Source organism: Anarhichas minor, unplaced genomic scaffold, assembly GCF_050575085.1.
Source record: "Anarhichas minor isolate MPS153535 unplaced genomic scaffold, ASM5057508v1 ptg000043l, whole genome shotgun sequence".
Lineage (NCBI taxonomy): Eukaryota > Metazoa > Chordata > Actinopteri > Perciformes > Anarhichadidae > Anarhichas > Anarhichas minor.
In genome coordinates this window covers 7,990,682-8,014,715 of record NW_027466489.1, presented here as the reverse complement: position 1 = coordinate 8,014,715, position 24,034 = coordinate 7,990,682, and the positions used below count along the sequence as shown (strand labels likewise).

General features: G+C 40.7%; 1 protein-coding gene across 1 annotated transcript in view; it reads left to right on the top strand.

Annotated features, from left to right (window-relative positions):
• Positions 1-23,067, top strand: part of necab3 (N-terminal EF-hand calcium binding protein 3) — a 34,546-nt gene extending 11,479 nt beyond the window's left edge. The window contains exons 3-13 of the mRNA XM_076110809.1: positions 2,777-2,885; positions 4,672-4,697; positions 6,698-6,795; positions 8,374-8,510; positions 11,607-11,728; positions 13,296-13,375; positions 15,572-15,625; positions 17,870-17,982; positions 19,365-19,442; positions 20,210-20,301; positions 22,936-23,067. Coding sequence (XP_075966924.1) covers positions 2,777-2,885; positions 4,672-4,697; positions 6,698-6,795; positions 8,374-8,510; positions 11,607-11,728; positions 13,296-13,375; positions 15,572-15,625; positions 17,870-17,982; positions 19,365-19,442; positions 20,210-20,301; positions 22,936-22,964 — 938 coding nt within the window. The 3' untranslated portion in view covers positions 22,965-23,067. The remainder of the gene's footprint in view (positions 1-2,776; positions 2,886-4,671; positions 4,698-6,697; positions 6,796-8,373; positions 8,511-11,606; positions 11,729-13,295; positions 13,376-15,571; positions 15,626-17,869; positions 17,983-19,364; positions 19,443-20,209; positions 20,302-22,935) is intronic.
• The last annotated feature ends 967 nt before the right edge of the window (positions 23,068-24,034 follow it).

The following is a 24,034-nucleotide window of genomic DNA, read 5'->3' as shown; positions in this document are numbered from 1 at the left end:
TCCCATCCTCCCTTTTGTCATCAAAAGAGATGTGTGTGTGTGTGTGTGTGATTGAAGTGAGGATGCATACACTGGGATTGAGAGGAGGCCAACAGGTATGAGTCTTGATGTAGCAAACACATAATCCCCTCATCTGACCGTGGATCTTCAAGTTTCTGAAGCTTTTAATGCCATCCACCTCTCACCATCATCCCTGGAGGATCTGGGTGAGATTAAAAGCAGGATTGCTGTTTGACATTTAAAGGACCAGCGTGTCGGATTTAGAGGCGTCTTGCGGTGAGGTCGCAGATTGCAACCAACTGAATACCCCTTTGCTGGAAGGGACAAACAAACCCACGACTTTTACTCGGGGGACCTGCGTTGGTGTCCAGTGCGAAACCAAAAAAAGGGACTTTTGCTGACTACGTTATGTCATGTGACGCTATAGGTCACTGAGTCGCATGACGTTAAGTCTGAAGTTTAGGTTACGTTACAAGCGCACTTATTTTTTTCTAACTCAAGTGGTTGCGTTGCCTAAACCCAACCGCCAACATTTCACAACGTTAACCACGTGCAAACCCGCAGCGTTGAATACTGTGCAAAAAGGCTTCCCCTGGTGACGAGGCCCCTTAAAGTGACAAGTATAGGGATCATAGAACTTTCTAATAATAGAGGAAGTAAGACACATAGATGCCCAGGGCAGGCTTGTGTATTTGTTGCGGCCATCCCCCTGTCATGAGGAAGACATTTGACCCAGAACTGTCAAAGTGAATATCGAAGAGACTGCTGGTAGTCATCAGTCATCCATCAAACTGATTATCAAGAATGTCACTTCTGAGCATAACTGCTGCCTTGGCACCCCAAATTTAGGAATCCTTCCAAATACAACACTCTGAGAAAGGACAAATATGTGGAGGGGTTTTTAGTCTCAGATCCACAAACTATCTACAGATGGCATCAAAGTTAAACTGCATCAACTAAGTATAAAAGGCATAAAAAAGTATATTATTGCATGAATATAACTTTCCCAAAGAATCTTGATATAAAATATACTGACAGGATGCGTTAGAGCCATTTATATAATGGATAAATGAATTTAGTTTTTATTTGCTTACCGTGCTTATAGTGCATAATATTGCTTTTTGGGTTTTGCTGCCATTTCAGTAAACGATTGAAGCAAAGAACATGGACTAAAGAGTTTCAGCACGTGTTAACCATATACTCGTACTCCCGGGCTTAAGTGGACATTTTCCAGAAAAAGATGGAGCCACACTAACAGGATTGCCTTCAACTTAAGAATGAACATAATGTTCTCCTTGTGCCCCAGGACAGTTCAGTCTGTTCCCAGCATGCACAAAAGAAATGACCCGTCATGGCTCTAGAATACAAATCATTCGCTGTGAACTTTATAGTCTGTGAACACGTTTTTATATTTGTTATTTTAAAGGACGGGCAATTAGTAGTAGGAATTAGTAGTAACTATTAAATGCTCCACATTATTGTACAATTGTTGTGCAATTATCTATGTTTATTGCATCCGTCCCTGTCAAATAAACAATAAATGAAAGTAGAAAAGACGATCTGAAAAAGAGAGAAAATATGCCAAAGTGCCAGCACTTTACACATTCAGAGGTCGGAGGTGATGATGAGCGGCGTCTCAGAGGCTCCAGCTGAATAGATGGTCTTCAAGCTTGCCCTTGAATTTTCAGCTCTGCTGAGTCAGCCAACTGGCGCTGCATGGCATGTTAAACTGCTCTCATTTTACCTCGTCTTTGTGTAGACAGGGTCATTATTTGGGTAGATTGCTCAAGTCAACAGTGAAGTGTGACGCCAACAGTCGTCCTGCACTCAGAGGGCAGAACACGAGCGGTGATGGTTCCTTAATGGGTGCAGCAATGACATGGCTGGAGGACTTTTTCTGTCTGAGACAGCTACTGAGACCCTCTGTGTGTGTCTGATTTAGTACAGTCCTACTTATTTGTCTGTGTGTCATCTTGACTCCACTTTATCACTCTGAGCATTCACGCATTGACTGACTGAGTGTCCAACTCCCTACCTCTGATTGCTCGAGTGTCTGTCGTGGCTCAGGAAATATCCACAGACTCCAATCTATCGGTTGCTGTGGACTCTCTTATGAGGACTGAAACATCTAGCAGCTTCTCTCTGCCAGACTAACTGCTGACTGATCTATAAGCTTTGCCAGTAGACAGACTGATAAAGTCGGAGGCTCGCAAAGGAACACTTCTTCAGACGACAACCGAGCTATTCATCTTCTGCTGCTGATTTTTCTGAGCCTTGTTTGTCACAACAAGCTGTGCTCACAGCTAACTAGTTTGAATAGAGGGAGAAAAAAACCCAATCTGCTGACAATATGTGGCCTCTTCCATTTTAAAGTTATAGTTTGTGGAATGTTTCTGCACAGTTGTTGTTGTAATACAATTTCAGTGATACGGGATGTCATTATCTTATACATCCAACATAATAAAATAAGAATGAATTTTTGAATTTTGTACTTTGAATGTTGATGGGTTAATTGTTATAACCAAGACATAAATGTCGAACTCGCTCTGGTTCCGGCGCCTCGATATGGGATAATTTACTGGTTTTGGGTCTTTTTATGTCATTGTAAATTGAAAACATGATTCCCATGAGAATTTTTTTTAAAGATCAAGGGCTGATTATTAGGACTTTACGATCTAGAGGCCACACACTTATGTTACACCCTTATAACTAGTATTATTTATAGTAATTTCTGTACTGATGTAGGCCTGTTCTTGTGTTGTACTCCGTGTGTCAGATGATGGCAAGCTGTCATTTGAGGAGTTCAATACTTACTTTGCGGATGGAATCCTGACTACCGAGGAGCTGCAGGAGCTTTTCTTCTCCATAGATGGCCGACAAAATAAGTGAGTTTTTGTTATTCAAAATGAGCTCTGATTTCAATGCCTCATGGTGAAAAATGACTAATAGTTGTTTTGTTCTTTTATTTCTACAAGTGCTATATTAAATGTGTGCCTTTCACAGTTAGAAAGAAGCCGAAAAAAAGACTGAACAGCAAGTGTCTGAGGCTCAAAGCCACAGTTAATGTGTCCCTTTCAAGTCATCAGTTACAGGCTGAATGTCTCACAGCTGGAGGGAGTCTTCAGTAAAAAATGAGCCCTGCAGCCAAACTCAAGCAGTCTGAATGAATGTTTACCCCCTTCCTTTGGACATAAAATACTGTGGACTGTACCAGCCACTTTAAAACCTACTCGCCTGCAATTGCAATCAGAGAAATGCGCCCGAGGGTTGCTGCTGAAATCACTGGTCTGCAGAGAATATTTAACTCACTGCAGCCACAGAGGAAAAGACCATTTCTCTCCTGTCGTGGTATAAGTGATGCTTGCTATCCTTTCTTTAAAGCCAGTTCTTCTCTGTCATCTTTGGGAGATTCAAGATTTGTATTCATTTGCAACCTTTTTTTTCTTCATCATATGCTTCTTTATATGGACCAATGCTGAAAGACTAAGCCAGACTTTGTAACTGTCAAATCCTTTGTGTGTCGGCTCAGGTGAAATAATAAATTCACTGTGATTGGCAAGTCTCTGTGTTGGTCTCACAGGACGGCACTTGCCAGCATAAACAAACCCACGCCGAGCACATTGAGATGCATCGATTAGCTTACTTTGTATGTTTTTCTTTTGTACGCCTAACCAATTAGAGTGAGGATAGTGTCTGGCTACAATAACAACTCTGCTTTTAATGCTTTTAATGTTTTGTTGTGGCGCCAGTTCTTCCATCACTGTGTGATAAATAGCTTTTGGACATGCTGTTACGCTGGGACCGATGGGACACACCGGCCCTCAGACCACTGTGACCACGCTCCAAGCTTTGAGGCGATTGGCATGAACGGAGCTCTGATGCCTAATTAAAGCACACTCTTGTGCTGAATAACAGTACTTTTAATTATATAATATCACTTCTGAGACAAAAAAAAAAGTCGCATAGCACAGACAATATACCCCTCTCCATTGAAAATATATTGTCCGTGCTCATTGTAATGATAGCCTGCAACAGAGATGTGTGGACACTCATTACTATCAAAATGGAAATTTACAACCGAAAAAAAAAACAAGCATTTGTTTGACCACAGAGGCTGTGTGAGCTTTCTAATAACACAAGCCGTTGCACTGCTTCACTTATCGTCTGCATCTGATAGGGAAAATAACCCGTACATGTAGACATGGTAGACAAAGGATGTGTCGACCATGGATCTCAATGTTTTTATGACAGTGGAGTGAGTTCAAAAGAAAATGCAATTTGTTGATACATGGCCTTCGCGTTTTCAGAAAAAGTTCAATCTTTTGTTTTTATATAATGGAGAAAAATCTCTAGGCCGCAGACACCAAGTTCAAAATACTGCAAATATATAAATAGGATAATACTTTCATCAATGGCAATAGATAGTGACTTAACAGATATTTATTTCAATACAAATCTTCGAGATTGCTTTAACATGCAGTCTTTCTATCAAGAACACATATTCTAAGCTGTTCATATTACACACGTGGCTTTAGCACTGGAGTCGTTTCTGTGTCCTTCTTGGGCTAATATTGTAACATTCACACAGCTTGGAGCCACACAGTTTATCTAGCAGACTTTGAATTTCCCTAATTCATTTTCTCAATACCTTTATCTCCTCTTGTGTTACAGCAATCTGGATACCGACAAGCTATCAGGTTGGTGGGAAGTGCTTTGTCTGATTAATAAGTTGTCGTTGTACTTTAATTTCTGTAAAACTGCTCTCTTTAAAATTCGCCAATATCAGTGATTTTTGTCTTATTGTGGGTCCATATTTTTAAGTGAGCATGGAAAAACTTTAAAGCAATACTTTCACATTTTGGGAAATGCGCTTATTAAAGGCTTTCTTGCTAAGAGCTTGATGAGTAGATCGACTGTAGAACGTTAGATTAGCTTAGCATAAATACTGGAAACAGATGGGGACGGCTCAACAGTGCAATGCGTTGTTCTCACACTTGACTTTTGCGCGAATTAAACAAATGAGACACCCATCCATCCATCCATCCATCCATCCATCCATCCACCCACCCACTATCCGGAACCGCTTATCCTTTTCACGGTCGCTGAAGCCGTTCCCAGCTGAAATTGGGCGAAGGCAGCTTACACCCTGGACAGGTCCCAGACTAACGCAGGGCCAAATGAGACATGACGTGTATTTGTAAGTTTTAGAGTAGGGTTACACGATCGTCGAAAGCTGATCAGAATGGCCACACTCAAAGGACGACATAAGCCATCAATAGAGATATGGGAGATATCGGAAAGGTGTCAGGAGGGGAGGTTTCCGAGGCTTGAAGCGTGAAAACTAAAGGTAAACGTTAACTTTTCGGTCACACGAGTCGCTAGTCACATGATTCACGTAAGTGGTTTGTCACGTGACTCATAGTCACGTAAATTGTAAGTCAGTCAAGTTAACGTCAATCGCACTCTTTCCAAACCAAATTTAGTGGTTTTGTTGCCTAACCTAACTTGTGAAAACAGGAGTTAATTTTGGGAAGACGGCAGAGGGGTACGTAGAGCATAATAGTTTGAAGCTTAGGGCCACTGACCAAGCTGCGGTATTTGATGCATTGGGGTGAGAATGTGTTGCACAGACACAAGAGTGGTATCACTTGTCTCATTCAACTCCTCTCTTCTTCTCTGCTTTTAGATATTTCGGGAGTTGAAAAAGTACTATAATATACTGCAACCAACAACACCACCACCACCACCAGCCACAGCTCTGATTTTAATCCGTTAATCTGAAGAAAAAAGAAATGGCACAGATCTATTGACCTATTTTTTAGCAACTTAAAAATGCATGCGAGTGTCAGATGGCCTGAATGAAGCGAAGAAATGGGGCAGAGACCCGTTAATACCAATAGTACCCAGAATAAAACCTCTGCATAATTTATTGAATGGAAATGGCATCTTTTCCATCTGACGTCAATAGAAGTTGACTGTTTTCCATGACGGAATGTTCCGCTTGTCTCAGATTTAGTCCACTAATCGTGGCGTGGTCTTCTTCTTTTTACCGAGTGATTCGAAGAGGAGTTAAATTCAGGTGGATAGCTTAATTGAATCCGAGTGAGAGCAGTGTAAAAGGTGCTGCTGATCCATTAACCTTGGATATGTGTGTCATATTGAGTGCACTCTTTGGTTGTAGTAAAATTAGGTTTTTAATTAAGAACTATCTAAGATCTAAGTCGTTCTCTGCTTTCCTGGTTTGGTTTTAAGCACTTTCACGCCACAGTTACCTTGATTATTTAAATAAATATTAATATTAATGGCATGTGGAGGAGTTTCTTTATCAGTTGTTTATTTTTGGTATCAAATGAATCCTTAAAGCTCCTCTCACCAACTGTACGTGGCCGAGCTACTGTCATAACACTCGGTGATTAATATGATGGTTAATCAAACACAGTATCCACTTCATGGGGAGCAGGGAGCATTGAGAGTTAATGACACATAGGCATGTGAACATCAAATACTTCCAACTCAACTTGTTAATTGAACTAAAGATGGCTATTTTTACCCATGTCTACGACAGCCTCGCTGCCTTTGTCATGGCCTTCTTTTAATTGGAATCCGTCATGGCAACATATAAGAGTTTGTCTCCAAACTGTCATGACTGTTCTGACATTACAATGACACTGACAGCTTGTTTTCTGTCTCCTATTAGAGTATTTCTCTGAGCATCTGGGGGAGTATCTCAATGTACTTTCATCTCTGGAGAGCCTGAATGTTGCCATTTTGAAGGCAATGGATAAAACTAAAGAGGTAAGTTTTTTTTTTTTTTTTTTTTTTTTTTTTTTTTTTTTTTAGTTTTATAGGAATTTGCTTAAAATCAAGCTTCTGTCGTACAAAAGCACACGTGCACAAAGTCGGGGGTCTCTGCTACCAATATGCTTAGTTTTGTGCTGAGAGGAAACACTGACGTGCACAGATGGAGCCAATGCTGCGCCAAGTTTCCCAAAAGTGATGAGTTAACAAAAGAGGAATAAAGAACACTTCAGTCACACACACTTCCATTACATTACCAGTGTATTATGCTTGATTTTACAGGAATAGTCCAACATTGTGGGAAATATGAAAATTCAGTTTCTTGCCGAGAGTTACAGGAGATTCCACAGCTGGCCTCGCTCTGTCCAATGGTAAAGAAATCTGCCTATCTATTACCTATCTTGTTCCTTTACATACGAGACATAACGTGTTATTAAGTAGCTAAATTGGACAGAGCCAGGCAAGCTGTCTCCCACTGTTTGCAGATGTTGTGCTAAGCTAAGCTAACAGGCTGTTGGTGGTAGTCTCTGCTGTACAGTTAAGAGAGTGGTATCAATCTTCTCATCTAACTCTCGGCGAGAAGGTAAATAGGCATATTTCCCAAAATGTAGGACTATTCCTATAAGAGTCATTGGATAAGTCTTAGTAGGATAAAGATAAAGAACATGTGTCACAGTTGGTCCAAAGAGTGAGGTATTCTTTGAAATGTTATCACTCTGATTTTTGCTAATGTTGGTTTGCTGATAGTGTTGGAGAGACTTGCCAGCTCTGTATTTTGACATTATATGAATTTGAATCATGCTGCTACTGCAGAAAACTATTCAATTGATATTCCAGTGTGGTTAAAACTCTGAAGAAGCCTAACATTTTGCTTTCCAGTAAATACATCATTTAGTTTTTAAATTGCCTGGGGGCTTTTTTTAAGGTAACAGCTTTGAATCAGAGATTTCAATCGCAATACCACAGGAAAAAAAGCAACGCTTGTTAAACGAGAAGAGGAGAGGAGATGAGTGCTGAATAATTATGCATCCCCTCTTAATTAGATCACCTTGTTCCTCTGTTCTGGCTCTTTTTTAAAGCTGTCAGATTGGGGAAATCCATAGAGCATTCTGCAAACGCTAGTTAGCAGCTGTGCTCTGGATCATAATCACATGATGCATTTTCAGTTGAGGCTGCTTGTCATTATAAGTTTGAACAAAGAGCTAATGCAATGTTACTTCATCAGCACATTGCTTGAATAAGACTCCTTTGAGAGTGCGTAATCACGTTTGTGTTTGGGGAATCGAGCAGCAATTATGCTGAAGTTCCTCCACCTTGGAATTTGGATGTGTGGTACTGAATAATTAATGCGTTCAGATAAATAATTAGTCCATTTAATTGCAGCTGTTACACATTTCACAAGTAGGTCTACCTGTTGTTGTTTTGGAGAAGCTACCAAATTCTCTCTCTCTCTCTCTCTCTCTCTCTCTCCCCATCTCTGCGGTCTGTCTTGTCTCTGACATGCTTTTACATTCTTGTTGCTTCTGTTTGAGCATCATGTGCTTTAATTAACCTCTCCTTCTGTGTGTCTCCCAGGAGTACCAGGGTTCCAGTGTGTTGGGCCAGTTTGTCACCAGGTTCATGCTAAGAGAGACGTCCAGTCAGCTACAGTCCCTACAGAGGTCCCTGCAGTGTGCCATGGAGGCTGTGGAAGAGCAGAGCAGCCCTGCCCCGTCAGTAATGCAATATGACACATCTGTACTGTGCGTTACATATACAGATTACAAGATATTATCTATACTACACTATGGTCTTCAACGATACTCGCCCTAATGAAGGCCTTAATAAAGAGGATTGACATAAAGAAGATTTTTCAAGTTAGCTGACAAGATTCTGATTGGCTATCAGGTCTCTAGGTTACAATAATGAACCAAGACAAAATAAGACCTGTGTGTACATTCAATGCCAAAGCAGGAAGTAATGTGATGTTAATTGTGTTTTCCTGTAACCATGAAGGTGCTTCAACTTCAACAAACCTCAACAAAAGACCACGTCCGTTCTCGTAAACCCAAATTTTACTTTATAATACCCATTGGGGATTAAGTAGACCAGAAAACGTCTGAGTGTGGCAACTACACAATAAAACCTCTTGTTTTTTTATTATCATTTATTTAACAAGAAAGGTCCTATTGAGATTCAATATCCCTTCTGCCAGGGAATCCTGCCCAAGATGGGCAACAAGAAAAAAGTTTTATGTTGGACGACATACCAAAACACAACAAGAAAAACAACTCACAGGAATCAGAGGCTAAAATACATTGTTTCTTAAAATATTTCTAAACATGAAAAGAGAGGGTAAAGATTTACCCAGCTCTGTTTGAATGATTGGGAAGGCGAGGAGAATTTTCTTTTTGGTCCCTAATGTTGTGGCACCTGGAGTAATGTGTTTTAAAACAGGATATATATTCAAGTATCGTTTTTCGTTGTTTTCTATGAAGTATAAAAACAAGAGGAAATGGCACTCTACATACGGCATGTAACACTGTAAGCAGTAGCTAAGACACAACACGGTGTCCACATACACAAAAACGATGGAGGTGAAGAACGCCAAAGGTTCCATGCTGATGTCTGAGGACGGATGGAGAGAATGGTCAATTAGTTTGAATTACTTATATGGAAATCATCCATAGCTTTGCCAGACCACTATCAGCACAGCAAAACACTTTGCTAAATATACTCTACTTTGTTCCTCTACCATCCTATCAAAAGCATTGCAGGAAAGCAGCCCTATAAAGCATAGCAGCACCACGACTATGCTGTTAAAAAGGAAAATGTTGTCAGTGAAGTCAGTCTCGGTCTAAGCAGAAAGGAATTCCAACTAATCAGTGCTCCCAGAAGCCTTTTGTTTACATTCTCACAGTAATTCAAACAGTCGCCTCACTAATAGGCAGACTGCTTGAAATTCAATATTTCTGTCAGAGAGCCTCACTTTCAAGAAATGTAAATGGAGCTCATGCAAAAAAAAACAGATCTAAATTGCTGCCACCAATTTGGGATTTGGTAAACCACTGCGCGAAGGGATAAAAAAAACATGCGCTTTATACTTTATACGTTGTGGTTCATCAAAGACCTCGGCATTGGCCCCCGCATTTCTTTGATGCATCACCTATTAAAGAAATTCAATGCAGAAGATGCTCAGAGGAGCAATCCGTCAAGGACCTTTTGATGAGTAGAAATCTACCTCACCACAGGTCAATACCATGACCAGTGGCTTTCACACACTTTCAAATGACTGTTGACTATTTTGAATAACAAAGATGCTTCCTCCACTTTCTGCGGCCACCCAATTTGTTTAACTTGCAGCTGAGGTTGTCTGTTCCGCTGCGTGTGTCTCTCTCGCCTCTGGGTGCCACACTGGTATTATTATTGGAAATAATGGACTGAATGTAGCCACGGGGAATTATTGAGATGGGACTGGGGGAGGCAGAGGGGGAGCAGAATGTGAAAGGATGATACAGAACAAGTGAGTCATAGAGAAAGAGAAAGCAAGATGAATACAAAAATTAAATGAATGTCTGATATAAATGGAAAGAGAGAGAGAGAGAGAGAGAGAGAGAGAGAGGACAAGGACACGATGAGGATCTTTTTGTCCACAAATAACTCTTTTAAGATTGCATAAACAGGTATGGATATTGGAAAGAGAAAGGGGGAGTGTGGCAGGCCGACAGGGGCTGAATTAGAGACATATTCAGTTGGCAACAAACAGCTTATTTCTCTCCCCTCTGCTTCCCTGCAGTGGATGTATAGGGCTGTTGCAGTGGCCTTTGGGCTCCAGGCTGTTCTCAGCATGAAAACCTCCTGGCAATGCGCTCCCTCTGCGCCGTCAGCATGACGCTGCGCACACACACACGCACATACACACACACACAGAGAGGCACACACTAACATGAAAAAACAAATGTGTGAGGGCATTTCGAGACATTGAGACACACACGAGTGAAATACACACACAGAGACACACACACACACACACACACACGGTGTGAGTGTGTCTCAAGGGTCACACTCATAACTGCCCTTGACACTGCATTTACAGGCAGCAAACACCTTCCATGTATGACAGAGCTGTGTGTGTGTGTAGGATGGTTTTACCTGTCTTGTGGGGACATTCATCTGATTACATAGTCACATTGTGGGGACTCGCTTTTTTTTGGACAAAATGGGGACAATTGCATGAACCCATAACATTAATCATAATATTTTAGGGAGAAGACTTGGTTTAAGGTTAGGGTAAGGATTAGGATTAGGCTAGGTAGTGGTTAAAGCTATAAATCTCCAGGAAATACATGTAAGTCAATGTAATGCCCCCAAAATTAATGAAAACAAGACTGTGTATGTGTTTGAATATTCGAATGGGTAAGTGCAAGGGCTCATCCTCCTTAACACCTAGCCTGTGGGTTAATAAGCAGTGGTGTGTATCTGGCCTCTAAATGTTTTCACCTCTATTCTGGACACTTCGTCTCTGGTTCTTGTGTCTCTGCACCATTGACCGCGCTCTCTCTCTCAGACATTAACCTATATCCGTATCTGATTTGAATCAATTATTAATACGTCCTTCCTTACCTCTCTCTGCTTTTCTCTTGCACCCTCTCTCCCTATCTCCTCTCTTTCCTACTTAGTTTCCTCTTCTTTAGTCCCTTGTGTGGCTACCTCTGTCCGCCCTATCTTCAATTTCTGTTTTATTTTATTTTTTACTACACAGCCCTCTGACAGCTGCTGTCTTTCTCTCTGATGTTTGTCTCCCTGGGTTTCCGCCGCTGTCATTGCAGAAGAGAGGTAAAGGCACCGGAGTTGACAGCAGTACAGAAGAATGGCAGGCGGTGTGGTCGCAGGATCCATAATAACCTGTGCATGTCCCCATCAGATCCCCGCTCTAGCATCCTGACCACAGGTACTATCATATTATATTAAAACATTTTTCATCATTTTAACTATCCTTAACAAATCCCATAAAACCAAAAGCTAACTTAGCCCCTTACATATTACTACACTTGGCAGATTAATTGATGCATTGTCAATACTCACTCATTTCCCTAATCTGTTTGAGTCTCTCAACCCCAGGTTCCTACCAAAGACGTACTTTTTAAAAACGAGTGAGGAGTATCAGTGATGTTGCTATAGGTACATGTGCAGCGTTGTATTAAAATCCCAAAGGAGGCAGTGAACTCACCATAGACGTGTCCAGGGGACGCACCCTATTTCATCGCATGATGATGCAACTTTGTGAACACCAAATCCGTAAAAGCAAACAAAAGAAACCTTGCTGTCAAAAAATAAATAACCCACCGACCGGTCACCATTTTCTTACCTTGTGAGCATCTCTCTTGTGCAGACGAGAACCCATGTTCGTAGTCTCAATCATTCCGGGAGAGACAATGCCCTTGCTGGGTTATAACCCGCCAACAGTGAGTCCACATCGATGCTGACTTAACCAGCTGCACTCACCAAACATTTGCAACGCCGTTTCGTGTTTATCATGGAACACATGATAAACAACTAAAATATAAAATGTAGTTCCGTATGATTTACCGTAAACATTTATACTCGTAAACTGACACATACTTCGGACTTTTCGGTCCTTGGTTGCATATTGTGGAGGCGATTGTTTTTCCCTCTGGTGGGCGTGATTTCCACCGTGTGACGGGGTTTCGCTGCAACTTTATTGTGTCAATTTCTGCCTGCTTGGACAAATGACACCATTCTATAAATCGACATTTCAAACACCATGATGACATTCTCACCAAAGCACATCAACAATGAAATGTACTTATTCATATACATCACTGTCATAACAAGTATTGGGCATAATTAGACGCGTCTGTAAGCTCTCTCTGAGGGCTCTTTTCCCTTACTAAGATCATATTGACATTTTCTAGAGACAAATATTTCATGTTGAGCCTCATTTATTTTCTTCTTCACTAGTATTGAGGGACTGAACATCAGATATTGAGCCCACAGGGAAAAGGAGTAAGCCCTCACCGTAAAAACACTTTAAAAGTAATTTTCACTAAACTGTATCAGGAGTTGGATGTATTTTTCTATACATGATAACAAGTCAGCAATTGTACATGTTTTATATGTGCAATTGTCATATAGGTGAATGATTTTAGTTTCTTTCACAATAATTGTTTCCCCTGAATCCTTCAAACGATTTTATTTCTAAATGGGAATTTATTTGTACACGAAGGCATTTTCACACGCATGTTTTGTCCTTGAGCTGATGGAAGCCATCTGTTTTGACAAGATTGAATGGGGTCTTTTGACATTAATCAAATGATAAACACAGAAAGGAAACTCTCAGCGCTGTCTTCTTAGTCCAAAGTATATATCAATAGTAAAAAGCCTACTGTTTTATGTACTACTACTCAAATCCAGTCAGTTGTAATATGCAGAATGGAACTGAGACAGTTTTAATTGTTGTCGGACATTCTGATGATTACGTGTTGTGGTGTCTGCAGGTGTGTGCGTGGAAGATGGAGAGAACTGGTGCTCTCAAATCAACAGGCTGCAGCAACTGCTGGATAAACTGGAGTGCCAGGTATGAAGCGGTTCCTTCTGTGTATATATAAGGTCAAAAGGTTAATTTATTGTCATTGTACAACACGGTTGCGCAACGACATTTAGTTTGTAGTCCCTACATAAGAAAACCACACAAAAAAAAACCTACATCATATGGTGGATGGTGGAGAATACATTTAGGAGTCTCGCAGCCTGAGGAAAGAAGCTGCTCAGAAATGTTGCAGGGTGAACCGGCTTTGGCCGGGGTGGGTATTGTCTTTTTATGTCCTTTGGGCTCTTTGCAGGCACCTCTTGTCACCAATATCACTGATGCTCAGTAGATGGGTACCAATGATGTTCTGGGCAGTTTTCATCACCCGCTATATAGCCCTCCTGTCCTGGGCCGTGCATATCCCCTGCCAGTTTGTAATGTCTCCAGTTAGGAAGCTTTCTATTTAAAGCAGAATACAGATTTAATCTGAAAGGTTTTGCAAATATGAGCACAAAGCTTAAATATTTTGACCCTCTGTTCCCCCATAGCTCTAAGGCATAAATGTCCCATGAATACAAATACAGTGTGTAGCAGCCATCAACATTAACATTATTAAGTTTGCTGAACAGGTCATGGAATCAATTTAATAGGAAATAACAGAAAAACATGTGACAAATTTTGGAGAGAATATGCAAAACAGTAACGCCAAATGCATTTCAACCATTTTGGGATACAGACTTATTAATATGTTTAGAACAATGAGAAGTACATTGGGCTACACACACAGCGCTGCAGGTTGTGCACATCGCTACCTGTAAACCTGCCTGCAAAACTACAAGATTACTTAGGACACGTGGATTTCACTTGAATGCTTCGTGTTCTGTTTTCATTCTAATGTCCGGGACAAGGTGTCAGCTTAGTGCTTGAATGGTTTCAGCCGTGATGTGGAAAACGACAAGCCTGCTTTAACAGACCTACTATGTTTTCAGTTGTTTAGGTCTTTACTGTCTATTATGTCAAATAATCCATCAATCCATCCATTTTCCTCTGCTTATCCGGGGTCGGGTCGCGGTGGCAACAGGCCAAGCAGGCTGACCCAGACTTACCTCTCACCGGCAACATGTTCCAGCTCATTCTGGGGGATCCCGAGGCGTTCCCAGGCCAGCTGGGAGATGTAATCCCTCCAGCGTGTTCTGGGTCTTCCCCGGGGTCTCTTCCCAGTTGGACGTGCCTGGAAAACCTCCAGTGGGAGGCGTCCAGGAGGCATCCTAATTAGATGCCCGAACCACCTCAGCTGACTCCTTTCGACGCGAAGGAGTAGCGGCTCGACTCCAAGCTCCCTCCTGATGACCGAGCTCCTTACCCTATCTCTAAGGCTGAGCCCGGCCACCCTACGGAGGAAGCTCATTTCGGCCGCTTGTAGCCGCGACCTATGTCAAATAATGTTCATTTTTATTCAACTTCACACTGGCAGCGTAATTCAGAGCATGTCTTTGTATGTTTGTGATGATCAAAAAGAGCGAAGGGTGCAGTGGAAGCATGTAAAAATGGCGCTTTTTCAAAGAGTTCAGCAGATCTGCGTATCTGTCAAGCACAGTCACCTCTCTACCTCCCATTTCTCATTCTGTATCCTGTGACCCATCCATTCTTGCTTGTCTCAAAACCTCTTCACACTCCTGCCACATCTTCTGCTCCATCTCGTTCTCTCTCTGCCAGTCGTTTTCTTTATTAACTCCTAGTTATTCCCATCTTTTGATGTTCACTCTTCCTCTCCTTTCAGTCGCTCTCAAAGCAATTTTCTCTCTCTAGCCCTCCGTTCCACCAACCCAGAGGGACTCAGAGTGCAATATCGAAAGCAATTCATAACCTGCAGCATGTTCTGAGTGCAATATCCATCCCCACACTTCAACGCCAGCAGCATCACACACACCTTCTGTCCACTTTTCTCCCTTCCTCTGCTCTCTCAAATGCTTCAGAATACGTTTTCAGCCTCAAAGGTTATGTTCTCTGTGTAAAACACACACACACACACACAAATGCCAAATCATGTCCAATGCAAGTTAAGTGAAATATGTATAAAGGAAAATTCTGGTGTTTACCAAATTGCTTTTGTCATGACTTTCAAAAGAATACTGATTCAATCCGAAAATGTGAACTGTGATATAGAAAGAAAACGATGCCCATACCTCAGATGTTTAACAGAGACAAGAAGTTCTTCTCATATTTGTTACCTTCTTGTTTCAGGGTCCCAGGTTGGAGCCACTGAAAGAGGACACACTGGCCAGCACCTACAAGTCTGTAAGTCAGCACTGATAAAATAATTTTACCTGGATTACTGGCCGAAGTAAAAAAAAAAAAGCAATGACTACACATTTTATTTTATGGCAGGTAGTATTTATTGAGCATGAAGCTTTTCGTCATTAAAGTAGAATTTGTAAAAAGTAAATGATTGCTTAAGTGCGAGGATTAGACCGTAGGCTGCCCCATGCAGGGTATTATTAAAGCGTGTGAAAAGGTTGCTAATTACACAGAATTTATTCTTATTTTGACATTTTACAGGATAATTAGGGTTATACAGCCACACACACACTCACTGAAGAAAAAAAAACATTATTCAAACTAAATTTTACCGACAGCATTTTAGAGCAATCAAACACAGTGAGGCCTTTGCATTGTAATGTTAAAATGTGACACGTATCTCTCTGTGTTATGATATAGAACAATGCTCTCTTTAGCAGAATGAACAGTGGCTTGATTACAATGATTGTGAATCACTGTGCAAAATAAGTAGAATACACTGAAACTGTTTTATTTTATTAATTCTTTTTCATTGCATAATTCCCCTTAAACTACATATTTTAACACCCTCTGTTGCTCCACTTTTTGCTCTTTCTGACTGTGTACACCTCCAGTAGTTACAGTATATTCCAAATAGCTCACAGTATATAGCTTAAAACTCCTTTTCAGCCGCACTCAGAAATTACACTCTCTAGAAACTGGATTTTGCTCATTCAGTTTGTTCACTGTCCCCATTCTAAATGTCAAGCAGCACACCTGTTTCCTTCTCAAACCAAATGACACCATAACAGCAGATAGCTGTCACATTTGCACACATTCTAGCTCATTCCAGCTATGAAAATCAATATATGACGAGCCTCAAGATGAAATGGTGTTCCACATGAAGCAAGCAAGGGCCACTTTTTGACAAAGCTCACCTTGAGACAAAGAGAGGGTAAATGATTATTGTTCTGAATTTGTGTCCGAGTGTCTTTGACATGTTCACACACGGACAAAAGAAGTTAGACAGGTGAGAGTGCCAGTAAACTGTATTGTTAGGGGGAACTATGGTGACACTTATGTCAAAGTATTTATAACAGCCATAGCAAAGTGAAGTCTGTTTTCACAAGTTTCAGTACTTGACAAAAGGAAAATGATGGAAAGAGCAATGTTTGTGCTTCTCTGTTTCTTATAGGATTTTAGAATAAGCCTTCCAAAATGAAACCCAGAAAAAAGCAAACAATATTTGAATAAGGGCAAAATACACACTGGATCCATCCATAAACCCCTGTCCTTTTCACTGTGTATTCCCATGCACAGTAAAATCCACAAGATCCAATGGTAGATTTTTTTACTTGGATTACAAAACCACATATGTTGTCACTCACCTTTATCGGAGTCGGTTTTTTTATGTGCTGAGGTTTTGAAGGATGTACTTGTAAAGTTTCTGCCACTGCAATACAATTGAGCCGAATGTAATCTTGTTTGCTCCTCTGACCACTGGCAAACTGCGCTTTTTGTAGGTACTATTTTCAAAGAAGTTCAATGACATCTCTTTAAAGATAGGTCTGTGGGTAATGCCGTTCATTAATGTCATTTTAAATGCCATTAGCGTCACTAATGAAATTCCACCCTCCTCCGTTGTATTGGAGTGGTGACAACATTCTGAAGAGATTTCAACGATTGGTACCTCAACACTAAACTTAGCAGATACAGCCAAAAATATATTTTTGTGATGAAGACCTTTGTGGAAACACAGCTTATACGTTTCCCTTTATACTGGCTTCAGTGGTGACTCACTCCTGCATTGAATTGTTGAGAAAGTAAAAGAGGACAGCAGGTTGACGTTGTGCATCGGGGACTTTAGTTCAAGCCCAATTTCCCAGAGGAGGACGCGGAATCGTGGCCCGCTGTGAGGATGTTGCTCGTTAGCTGGGTACATCAATCGATAAAGTAACATATTTCAAAGTGTCTTTTCTTTTCCTCCGTCTGGATTGGTGGACGGCAGGTGTTTGCGTTAGTTGATACGTTGAGTGTGCTGTCACCACTTCACCAGTGAACTTCAAGGAACAACTGTAGGAAAAAAAACTATTTGCGACACTGACTGTCAGATCACATTTAATTTTGACGGAAAACACACACACACACACACACACACACACACACACACACACACACACACACATAGAGCAGTATGTTCTTCTTCTGAGCAGCCAATGGGTCATCTCTTCATATCCCCGTCTCTGTCTCTTGTCTTGCTAACAGAACATCCTGTTGGTTCAGAGGCAGATGTCGGTGACCGATGAAGATCTGGACAACTTCCGGAAAGTTCTGAAGAGCTACATCGATGCCACCGCAGCCCACTCTGACAACCTGCAGTGAGTGTTTTGCTTGTTTTTCCGACAAAGTAATATATCTGTGTCAGGCTCTGCTGCTGAGGAAAATTGAGGCCATGTTGAATCAGGGTTTTGAAGTGTCGACTGTGCCAAAAACTAATACGTAAACTCAGTGGAAAGGATGGAAACTGTACTGTTAATGAAAAGTTCCCAACAGCATATTATCATCCATCATCCTTATAGCTTATATATATTATAGCAGCTCTTATGTGACCCCAAACTGTGAGCAGCTTGATTGAAAATGAAATCTTAAATCTTACATTTTCACAAATATGGAGGCTAATCTTTTAATGCTGTTTGTTATCTTGTAACAAGCTTTGCTCTAGCTTAGCCTAGTTGTAACCAGTGGTGGAATAAGTACTCCGATTCTTTCCTTAATTAAAGCTACAATTGGTATCTATAATGAAAATAACTTTTTATCATATTTACTCAAACTGTCCCTATATCATGACAGTAGTACATGAGACAGATAATCTGTGAACAAATCCAGTTCCTCTGCCTCCTTTTAGTGCTCCCAATGGCATCTGCAAGATTCCACCGCACTCGAAGAGAAACAACCAATCAGAGCCGAGGAGTCTCTAACGCAGCTGTCAATCACAGCTTGTGAAGCTCTGAGCAGATCAATTAATCAATATTCTGTGACTGTATTGCCTCATTTTCGCCTCAACGGTTTTCAGAAAGATATTTTAGTGTTCTGTTTAGCTGTGGAATGAGAATGTTTTCTCCGGTCAGTGGGTTTTTCTTGGTTTTGGTTTAGCTGTTTTCAAAATGGCGACCAGGACAAACTTTCTCATTTTACAGCTTAGTTAAGTATTATCAGCAAAATGTACTTGATTAGTATCATGTTTTTGGATCAATACAACTGCTGTGTTGTATTTTACTGATGTAGATGTTTAAGGTCGTTCTAATCTTAACTACTTCATGCTGTTGGGTGGTTTAAGCAACAGCAATGCATCACATTCCATAAGATCACCATCATGTTTGTAACGTCCCTGTCCTGCGAGACAACGTATCGCTTAAAAGTCAACTTTTCATGAGCTCAGAAAACAGCCTTCAGCTTTGTGACGATGCATCCAGCTGATCCAAGATGGTTTTAAAATAGTTTATTTAACTCAGGAGAATTTTCTCAACGTATAAAGGAGCACTACATCCTTGCAGACATGGTTTTTACTTGACAGGAAGGGGGTGAAAAAATGTATTCTGAAAAGTAACGAAAAGGTGTCAGACAATTGTGGTGGAGTAAAAAGTACAATATTTGCCTCTGAGATGAAGTGGAGGAGAAGTATAAAGTTGCATAAAAGGGAAATACAAGAACCTGTACAAGTACTATATCCTCCTCTTCTTCTTCTCCATCCTGCTGTCAGTGTGTCCGTTCAGAAGCTCCCGGGAAAGTTGTGTTACATAATGTATGAGTTCTGGCAAGACCGCATCTCCTGGATGAGGTCAGTTGTGTGTGTGTGTGTGTGTGTGTGTGTGTGTGTGTGTGTGTGTGTGTGTGTGTGTGTGTGTGTGTGTGTGTGTGTGTGTGTGTGTGTGTGTGTGTGTGTGTGTGTGTGTGTGTGTGTGTGTGTGTGTGTGTGTGTGTGTGTGTGTGTGTGTGTCTGTGCGTGTTGTTGTGTCAGATATTGGCAGACAGTTTGGCAATCTTAACTTTTTGATGGAAATGTTCTCCACCAGGGAAGATGAGCAGATGGCCCATCTCTCAGTTCTCACACACACACACATGGATGTATCTTAAATGGTTTTAAATAGCATCTATACACATATCTGTGGATAAATGAATCTGCACAGAATTGATTTTAAAAAAACAATTAAGGTTTACAATTACAAGTTATGAACATTTACAATTTTGATGAACTAATTAAAGGTCCAGTGTGTAGGATTTAGTGGCATCTAGTGTTGTGGTTGTAGATTGCAACCAGAGGGCGACCTCCCGGTCTGAAAAGTGAAGCCAATGTGGAAGTGCTTTAAACTTGCTTCTCTGGTTGCAGTTTCAAGCCTGATTGTATAGAAGTCTATGAGAAAATGACCCTACTTTTCACTTGATTTAACACCTTAACATGAGTTCATGGTCTCAATCACTAGTTTCAAGTCGTCTTCAAAACAGCATGATGTTCATTTAGTAAATTATGGTTCCATTTAGAGTAAAATAGATGCTCAACTCATCTCTTTTTACACCTATTTTGCTCCTTCGTTGTCTTCTCCACAGCTACCTGCAGTCCAACAGCAGTAAAGATTTCCAGCGCTGCGCCATTGACATGTTGGAGGATGCAGAACTAGTTTCTACCATGTTGCTGCCAGGTATGTATATATTTTATTAATGAACATTTAATAGTTTTAATGTTATTAAATGAACATTAAAACCAGTTCTGCAAACCCTGCTTAGAGTGAGATCAACACATGTAGGATTTGGAGAAACCTCCAGTAGAAACAGTGAGATCTGGTTGTGGCATAGAGTAGATGTGACATTTACTTTAACTTGAACTTGCCAAGTAACTTGCTCTCAGTCTATCTTTGGTCGTCTTAGGCCATGCTGCAAAAAATGGCTGATTGGTTGAACACCCAGTGGCTTGTGTCTGAATGCTCTTACTTTTCGTTAGATATCGTACAAACTTTGGACAATTGCGTATATCGACGGTCGAAATTGAAGCGTTTTTTTATGCATACTAAATTCAAAACTTTAATGAGTGGGTTTTTGTCACTTTTCAAGTGAGAACACACTGCTTAGTCACAACGTCCACAGTATGTAATATGGAATTGGGACACAGGTGTAGATCGTGTTTTGCCTAACAACCTTTTTCATATTGGCCAAGATTAGTGAATGTGGTAATCGCTCCGTGTGTCACATTCAGCTGTTGCATTAGTACATTAGGCCTGGATGTGTTATGATATGATGTACTAAAATCTCCCATCTGTGGAAACCGGGGGTGCGTCCAGAACTTCTGGGCCTCCTGACAATAAATCACTTTCAGAATTTGGTTTAAGGTATAAATGTTTTCAAATCGGGGATTTACTGTGAAAATATTGAATGTTTCTGAATAAATAAAATATCCAAGTGGGGATATTCTCTCCAAACACCCTGGGCTATGTTCGCGCTGCCTGTTTAAAGTGAGCCGGTTCTTATGTTTTGCTCACATGGCAGAGATCCCATATTTGTGTGTTGTAAAGGTGTAAACAGGGCACAAAAACACAGAATAACAAATATTTGATTGCGTTCTTTCGGGACACATTTGCATGTGGAAAATGTTTTCCAGAAGGCAGACTTATACTTGGCATTGCTATTTCCATCCGACGCACATTTCTTATTTTCTCGTCACAACGTCGTCAACTCCTCAGCAGGCTCAACACGTGGCAGAGTAGCACTAGTCACTGCCACCCCAGTCCAGGCCGCAATCACGACTCTCCTCTTGACATTTGAGTCATTTGTTGCGGGCCTCAAAATACGCTTCAGAAAGCAATAGGATTCATTATTATTTCTGCCTCTTTGCTTCCATTGCAGAGGGTTATTTAGCTGTGTCGGCTGCACGGGCTGCGCTCGTTGCTAGGTTACTGTATGTGGTTGTTTACTTCCACATCTGTGACTCGCACATATGCATGCTGACTGTGTCAGACATAAATAAACAGTTGTGGCGTAAACACAGGAATTAGACAGGAGTCACTTTTAAAACAGAGGAAAAACAACCCGAACAGGGACTCAGAAGTTCAGCACTTTATTTAAGAGAAGTGTGTGTGTGTGTGTGTGTGTGTGTGTGTGTGTGTGTGTGTGTGTGTGTGTGTGTGTGTGTGTGTGTGTGTGTGTGTGTGTGTGTGTGTGTGTGTGTGTGTGTGTGTGTGTGTGTGTGTGTGTGTGTGTGTGTGTGTGTGTGTGTGTGTGTGTGTGTGTGTGTGTGTGAGTGAGATAGATCCAAAAGAAACCTGAAATAGATTTCCAGAATGAAAACTAATTACAGTTTTAAATATATATTGTCAATATTTGATTGAATTAGACTGAACTGAAATCATGAACACAAAGATAAACTTGAAAATGTGACACAAAAATAATCATATTTACTTGTTTCGTAGTATTAATTGAGGGTTTGTCTTCTTAATTCTCTGGGGGAAAAGTCAATACGTTATAAAATATTATACATTATATTAAATTGCACTTTACTGTGGAGAGGGCTTGCATGCTGTGCAGCATTTCCAATAAAATAGCTGCGAAGCTGGTTCTTATAGAACACCATATGTGTTTGCTTTGAGTGACTTTGCCTGTTTTTTCTCAAAGACGGATATCATTAGTAGGTTACTGTGAGTTTGGCTGCTGGGGATACAAGCGAGTACACAATGCGCTGATTGGGAGAAAGAGGGAAAGCAGTTTACGAGGCGCACGTCAGAAGCGCAGGAAGGAGTCGACTCTGGAATCAATAATAGAAAAAATAAATAAAACACAACACTCGGCTGCTCCTAGCAGAGGCTATTATTGTCTGTGTCAGCAACAGTCACACTCCTTTCTCGTCTTTTTTCCAGGAGGAGTTTTGCACACGGTTACTTTCTTTGAATACGTGCATCTCTTTGACGGAAAAACACATCACGTTAAACATAGTGTAAAATCATTTGCTTTGTATCCGGCCTGTGTTTGTTGGACATCACATTTAATAAGGTGTAAACAGTTTGAAAACAGCAGAACAAATGTGCACACAATGACCCTGTCCTCTATCTATAAAGCTGAGAATTCCCAGCAAGTAATTGTTTTAATTGGCGCCATCTCCAAATTATGTAAATCATTTACGCAATTGTTATTTTGCTGATGGAAGTGGTCAGCTGAAAATATGTGAAAAATGAGAGCTTACTCAAGCGTAAACTAGATCAACGATGGTTTCTAAATGTACCCTGACGTGTCCCTCCCTGAGTTATATTGGTGTGTGGTGACCCAACTCTGTGTGTGTGTTCCCTCAGCTTCCTGGTGGATTATGACTAACAACTAGCAACTGAATCCAGAATGTCACATCTACTGCCTACACTATCACACGGACAAAGACACTCTCGCCCATCACCCACACACATAAACACACACGTACACACACGAGAATTCAGAAGGCATCCATGTGTTTAAAAAGCAACAGGAGACAGACGACGGCGTCATCCAGCGCTCTCCAGCAGCATTTTGAAACGTTCGTCTGTCTTCGACTGCTCATTATCGTGCCGCTTATATCAAAAGGGATAGTTGCATCCCTATAGCCAATCTAATGACTTGAACGTGTTTGATTCTCTGCAATGCAAAAGCCTTTTCTTTTCTCATAACCCTGTCTCTCACTTGGCCTCCTCTCTCTTGCGGTGTTTGTCTGATATTATGCCAGTGGAGAACAACCAAAAAAGACGCTAGAATAGGCTACTGGAACAAATCCAATTGAATGAAACTCCCCATGCCAGTATAGTTATTGTGCTTTTGATGAGTTGTTTAGAGTTGAATACAATGAAATAGGAGATGAAAGGTTTCTTCAGCCTCAACGTGCATGCTGACTACTGTGGCCAAGGGCTTTCAGTCATATAGTTCCTTTAAATCCTGGCTGTATATGCTGTATAATATTGTAGAACTGTTTTTCTTTCATTCAACTATTCTACTGTCGTGTGCACAGAATGCTAAAAAGCTAACCCTGCCCTGGCAGCTATCTATTGATCCACTACTTATTTATGTTAGTTACATCTCCTCTTTTGTTTCAAAAGTATCTCCAAAAGTGTGATTATCTAACAGAAGTAACACTTTGTGAGAAGATGTCATTGTATCACTAAGTTATGAAGAGAAAATATATTTAATGTGTGATGTATTTATTTTGAGTTTATTCCATCTGTACATATGTAACTCGGATATATTCATGTTGTGTTTTGGTTCTGTAATCTACACCACAAAATGTAAACAAACTGAAACTCGACTTCAACACGATTAAGATTAAAGCTATTCATTGTTTTGACAAGTGAAAATGCCTCTGAATCTTGAGTTCTCTACAGAAATGTTTCCTCTAATAATGCAACTTTTAATTAATTTGAACTCAAATCT